The 6,896-nt window shown below is 35.8% G+C and overlaps 1 protein-coding gene across 1 annotated transcript; it reads right to left on the bottom strand.

The window, feature by feature from the left end:
• Positions 1-2,784: 2,784 nt before the first annotated feature.
• Positions 2,785-4,243, bottom strand: LOC116168039. Its single transcript, XM_031483692.1, has 5 exons — positions 4,237-4,243; positions 3,580-3,662; positions 3,362-3,529; positions 3,164-3,313; positions 2,785-2,952 (listed from the first exon to the last, which is right to left on the bottom strand). Exons 1-5 carry the CDS (start codon positions 4,241-4,243, stop codon positions 2,785-2,787), a joined length of 576 nt encoding a protein of 191 aa, XP_031339552.1.
• Positions 4,244-6,896: the final 2,653 nt, after the last annotated feature.

Genomic DNA, 6,896 nt, shown 5'->3' with positions numbered 1-6,896 from the left:
CACTCTTCTATCGCCTACCAGGATTATTCTTCTGTAGAGATTAGTTTTTGTACAAGTTTCAAAAACGCATTTTAAAAAAAATTTCAGCGTCAAAGCTTGAAAATCGTTTCTTGATAACTACAAAATAACAATTTTGATCTAATTCTAAAGTGTTTAAAATATTGAAATGCCACATTCTAAAAACACGTATAAAGCTACTAAAATTTCAAAAATTTCCCGGTGTATGACCCCCCTCTCAAGGGAGGGGGGATTCCATACACCCCAGACTCGTTCGGTATAACGCAAAGGGGGGCCACAGAGATAAATAACATTCACAAGTAGGCCACCAGTAAAAAAAAAAGGTGAGAAACACTGACCTAGCAGACAAATATATTTTATAAAATAGTTTGAGCTATGTTTTGTCATTATTCTTTTATATAGGGGCTGTTTAAAGTTGTTTAACGGTAGTTTTCTCCCTTCCACCACTTCTTAGAGGTACGTCCCAAAGAGATTCAAGCGAATAAATACATTTTGAAAAACATTTATAGCAATGTTTACATTTATTTTTCGATAGGAGTTGTTTAAGGGTAGTTAGAGATTCAAACAAATACATACATTTTGGAAAATATTTTTAGGTATTTTTTATCGTAATATGTATTTTTGTATAGGGGTTATTTTCTCCTTTCGGTGAGAGGTACGCGCCATCGATATTCGTAATCTACACATTTTTCCGAAAATTTTGATTTATAGCATGATATTGCTTCACAACGTTTTTTTGTTTAACCAGACACCATACAGAATAATAGTACATTATATATCAAGGTAGAGAAGTCCACTATTATTGCCTGAGCACATCTCGAGGCGCTTGCGCCGAGGGGTGTAAGGTGCGAAGGCAATAATAGACTTCTCTACCGTGGTATATATACTATTTTTTTCACTACTAGCACTTGAAATCCTCTAAATTAACATATTGATAAGAGAGTTAACGGTTGGACAGAATTGTTTGTTTCTTAATTTAACATGTCAATCAAGTACGTGGAAGTACAAGTCAAACAGGCCGTATTTTGTTCTGTCATTGAGATATTTTCAAAGAGTAATTTCGTTCGAATTTTTTCAAAATGTGATAATTTTAGGGTATGTAATTTCTCTGGAAATGGCGGATGGTGGCAATTATTCATTTTAGAGAACTTGTCTAAACGTTTATTGAGCGAAATTTCGGGTTGTGTTTTCTAAAAGTGACAGCGTGACAGTTCTCATTATTGACTACTAGTTAATAATAAAAAATTATTAACCACTTTGAACAAATGCCGAGAAAGCCTACTTTACAAGTGGAAAAAAGGTTAATAATCATGTCATCAGACGCTAGTAGTGAAAAAAAATTCTAATTAAATGGCACTGGGGCTCTGAACATACATTAGGGCTTTAGATCTAATTTGATTTATTATTACATTTATGAGATCGTGAAAAAAGTCAATATCATTCACTGAGGAGAACTTATTTAAAATGATCAAGATCTTAATAATTGGGGAAGTTGTGTTGCCAACTGCAAAAATAGTATTATTTTTCCTTAGCTTAACAATAATGGTACCTTAAGCTTAATTTCTTGAAGTAATTCGGGAGAGTTTAACAAATCATGTAAAATTTTGAACACAAAAATTGTGGATGCAATCAACCGTCGGGTTTCTACGGTGCATCCCTCCCGGCGATGTACATCCCGGCGACGTACACCCCGGCACCGTTTTCGCGGCGACGACCTATCCCGGTGACTATTACTTTGTCGGCAATGCACACCTAACCACGTCTGTCCAACTCCATTTTCTTTTTGTTTTTTTTTTGGACATAAACAATGATATACTGTAAAAGCGGTTATCAAATTAGGTACCGAAAGTGGTTGTTATGGTTGAAATATGTAAGGAAGCTCAAATACGCCGTCTTGTTAACACAATTGCCAACGGTGCAAAGGACGCATTTACCTACGCAGATAGATACCAGAAAACTTTACCTAACTATAAATGGCATAATTTCAATTTGATACTATAGTCCTTATTCAGATTGTATTATATCTCGAAAGGAAAAATCACACTCTATACAATAACAAATAAGAAAACTTAATTCCGGTCAATTGTTTCAATATAATAAACATAAATTACACTTCATATGTTTACCTCATCTTAAATGTTTTCCATCCCCCCGATCGCAGAGTTCAAATTGCTGGGACGACCGAAGCCGGGATGCCCATCGCCAGGTTTAGATGGCCGGGATAACCGAAGCCGGGAAGTAAATGGTCACCGGGATGGCTTGTGACCGGGAAATCGGTGCCGAGATGGTCATCGCCGGGATGACCGTGGCCGGGGTTTCTAACCCCGTTGTATTTAAGCCGAAAGTACTATTTAAGTAATTAAGCTGGGTACCGTAAGAGATCAAATGTGGATAATTGTGCGTAACCTAAAAAGTTGCACACGGAATACAATTTGAAGACTGACTATATGATTTTTCGTACAGTTTGAAAATAAAATCGAAATTATTAGTACGAGGGGGCATTTTAGTTTTGGTTTTGTAACTATCGTTACACTGTTTCGCACAGTTGGTCGTCTATTGTAGTGTGTCCTTGCAGCTGTTCGTTCTCCCGTTCGGACTTTTCCTGCATGAGGACGGTCTTCCGCGCCAAATAATAATGTAAACCAGAGACCAATAAAAGTGTAATAAATATCTGAACAATACCATAAGTTTTCATTTTTCATTGAAACATTTGGAATAGGTACTGTCTGAAATATTAGAGACCTCTCACTCGTCACTTTTGACGAATTAGTTTGGAATCTTAGGTTGCCTATATATAGTGACGTAATAATCAACATCAAACAGAAAACTATCACGATGCATTCCTGTGAATTGCATTTTGTATTGCCCGTCTGGTATTCCTGGAGGAAATCTTTTAACGTTAGGCTTCCAATTGCAACCATAATATCGTACACCCTGAAAAAAGAAACATAAGTACACATACAAAGCTGTCTCTGGCCATTTCTGACGATAAACCATGATGGCCGTTCAATAATCCTTATGGTTAGCCATTTGTCACAAAAAACGTATGACCTCTCCAACATTGCAAAAATTCTTACGAGTTACGACATAACTTGCAAGTGATTTCGCAGTGTCTCTGGTAACCCGACTTTGCCAATTGACATACCTTTTTTAAAGGGCACACATTTAGGTTCCCAAATGGATAATCTCCTAAACCCATAATGCGTTTTTCGAAACAGTCACAAAGTGAAATCTGAAATCGCAAGGGAAAGACGCGATATTGGTTGGACAGAAACAAGTGCGCTTGTACTATGACCTAAAAGAACTATTTAAAATTGTGTAACTTTGATTGATAGTTTGGTACAGTTACATCGTCGCCGACACAGTCAAATTTTAATGATATGGTGCCATTTGTGGCAAAAGCAGTGCGATTGTATTTGAAGGTGTTTACGCTAAAATAATTTATTAGCGTTTTATTGAAGGCGGTCAGGACGAAACGTTCCTTTTTAATTTCGTACTCCTGTTGGTGAAACTAAAATGAATCATTTTTACTCTCTACATGTTTAAAACGTTGTAAAATACCTTAGAAAGTAAATCTGAGGTAGTTCCTGTCCCAAGCGTAAACAGTCCGATCGTGAATAGGCTAAGTCTCGCCAAGGTGTAATCTGGAAATAGTAAAAAGGTTGTGCCTTATTTACATTTATGTTATATAATTTGACATGTTTAAGGAGGGGGTAATGTTGGGAGCCCCCTATGCTTTACTACACTTTGCATTTCACCGCGAAATAAAATAAATAATCTGAGCAGTGGATAGGTAATTGTAACTGCAGGTGCATATTATGTTACGTCGACCAGAGAATTTGAGGCAAATGTAAAAGCATTCTCCGTTTACTTTAGGTATTTTTACATATCTAACTTTACTTTTACTTTTACTGTCTTTAGTTGCAATCTCCCTTAACTCGTTCATCTATGTAATATTCCACAGATCATTAAACTCGACATGCTTGGCAAGATTAAGTAAGCTAGTGCGACAGTGAGGGCGTGCCTGATGGATACCGTCAAGAACGCGATATCTCAAGTGCTTCCAAGGTGGCCACTTCCTGGTGACCACTGACCCATCGAGAGCTGGGGTCACTGCAACATCACAGACCGTACTCTTTCATGCTCCCATTTCTAAGAGACGGCATACCGTAATTGCTTATCTTAATTGTAAATTAAATGTATCACTTACGAACTCACCAAGCATTATGAAATATTGACGGGCGTGAATATGACTGCTAAAAAACACGGCAATTTATGTATTTTGAATGATTTATTTTATTGATTAGCAGATAAAAAATTAGCTAATGCAAACTATTGAGCAATTTGGAGCACCTTATATCACATACTAAACCAGTTTTACCTTTAAAATGGTATACAAAAATCTGGTCTATAATTCTTTCATCTGGCATTGAACCCGGATGTAGGAAAAAACTGCGTCCATCCTCCTCAATTATTTAATAATAATATAAAATACTAAATTGCTAACGCACTTGTCGCGCCGATTTGTTCCTGACATTTTCATAAGGTCGATTCGAAACGTGTAAAAACGCTACCGGATGGAAGCTTATTATACAGATATTTGCTTACCTCATCTCATCAATATCATTATAATTAATTGTTTAATTAATTCAAAAAGCGCGCACATTCGTGTAAGTTTTAATTGCAATTACTGACACCTGTAGCCGTGTTTAATTTGAACAATTAATCGGTATTTTAGTTAATTACTTTATTTGGAAATAGGACTACTCGAAGCATTATGTAAATAACCGTGTAAATGAAATGTTAAGGCTGCCCACACTTTCCCTTAATTAATTTGTTAAATTTGTTATATTAAATCAGATTCGTTTGGGTCCATTTAAATTTCGTGACATTGTTAGCATTTGCACAAGTTGCAAGGTGGTCGAGTTAAAAAACGTTTGAAAGTTTTTTGTGCGTTAGTGTAAATTTGGTGCTAATCGGGCGTTATCCCAAAGAACAATTTCGTGGTTTAGAGCTTGAAAAGGGTAAAAAGATAAGACAACAGCGAAATATTAAACAGGGATGAATAATATACCTACCATTAAAATATATGTCGAATTTGTTACAGCATAGAATCAAATTTTTGGTTCGTATTTTTTTCAAAAATTGCAAGGATAAAAATGGTAATAAGCAAACCAAACAAAATCTGATCCGTTCATAAGTAATATCATAATGTAGTGCTAATTTGCTGCTTTTACCAAAAATCGTGAAGCTGGAAAGAGCCATTGATGGTGGAAAAAGAACTAACCGTAACATGAAATGCGCACTAACTGGATGCTCCTTTGTGATCCTACAACAATTTCGAGCCTTTAGAGTACATTTATCTTCCGGGACTTAAGGAATCCGAGTCTTTTGAACAATTGGAGTGCTTACAGTCAGCTTTCAGAGCTTTCAAACTTCAGAATATTCAGAATTTGTACTCTTCCATTTCCAAATCACTTTCGTTTCCAAAAAGTGGATATCAATGCAATTCAATTATATTGGAAAGACTTCCGAACACTATGCACTATGCAGATTAATTAAATCTACAAGGGTCGAAAGCCTCACTTGCATGAAACAAAATTGAACCTCTACGGCATTGGCAATTTTGCTGTGACAATTAATTTCTTATTTGACCAACGGCTAGCTCAGTATTGAAAATGTTTTTTCTTCAAAATCTAATGCTCTGGTTTGATTAAATTCGAATAAAAGGACATGTGAACTTAGTTGATTGAGTTTACGTAAACAAGGGCGATCAAATTCCATGTCTCTTTCCATGCTATAACTTAATATATCGGTTTGGCTAATAAAAAGAACTAAGTATGTGTAGAGAATCTGGGGTTTACGTTTAAAATTTGATATCTTTAATTTGACAGAAGATTAATAGTTTGAAGGGGTACGTGACGCTAATAAACCCCCCAGGTATGATCATGAAATTGATAAAAATGGATAGAGGGCACTACGATTTCAATTAAAAAAATTGCGGATGAAACCCTAAATTTTCCACAATCTTAATTTAAAGTTCGCTTCGTTTTCTGAAAATCTGGTGTTATTTTACGTATGTTTCGTCATTCTTAAGTTGGCGAAACTGAACAATTTTGTGACAGCTTTTTTTCATTTATAAACGAAGTTGATGGTTAATTTTTGTAGGAGGTTATTTAATATCTTCGTCTATTAAATTGAAATATGCTGGGTTTAACGTGTATATATTAACAGATAATGTAATAAAAGTAGTGTAACGGATATAATATACAAAACAATTTTAGGTTGTGTTCGACTTATATACCAAATAAGAGCACCACTTTTTGAAGCATATACAGTCTAAACTTGAACGCATTAGGGAAGAAGAATGTCGTAGAGAAGGTTACATTATGGCATCTGGCAAAGATCGGCTTCTCTGCATCGATCACCGAGAGAGGAAACCCGGGCACTTCCCGCATGTTTCATATACCAATTCGTTTGTATCGACTGCCGATTAACTTTGAACGCATTTTCAGTATAAATCGCTGCTTAGCATCCACCGCCTTATACGATCGAGAGGGGAAGGAATATCTCTCTCACCTTCCATGGATCGCCTCTATGTTAGCGATCGCCGATTAACTTGGAACGCCTTTTCCGTATAAATCGCTGCTTAGCATCCACCGCTTTATACAGTCGAGAGGGCAAGGAATATATCATGTACTTCCTGCTGTTATGGTATAATTAAAAAATTCATGTATAATAGTTGTAAATGTATATCATTGTTTAAACGTTCATTAAATCATGGAAAAATAATATAACCTCTTAGAGAAATTAAAGTTGACACTCCGCCACTACCAACTAAGAAACAATCATGAAATTTGGAGTAATATAACCTCACT

This window comes from Photinus pyralis, unplaced genomic scaffold, assembly GCF_008802855.1.
Source record: "Photinus pyralis isolate 1611_PpyrPB1 unplaced genomic scaffold, Ppyr1.3 Ppyr1.4_LG4, whole genome shotgun sequence".
Lineage (NCBI taxonomy): Eukaryota > Metazoa > Arthropoda > Insecta > Coleoptera > Lampyridae > Photinus > Photinus pyralis.
This window is presented reverse-complemented; position numbering and strand designations above follow the sequence as displayed.

Excerpts from the sequence above, each read along its gene's own strand:
- LOC116168039 (XM_031483692.1), bottom strand. Across the intron at positions 3,530-3,579 it reads CCTCAGATTTACTTTCTAAG|TTTCACCAACAGGAGTACGA; the intron begins GTATTTTACAAC and ends GATTCATTTTAG. Across the intron at positions 2,953-3,163 it reads ATGTGTGCCCTTTAAAAAAG|GGTGTACGATATTATGGTTG; the intron begins GTATGTCAATTG and ends TTCTTTTTTCAG.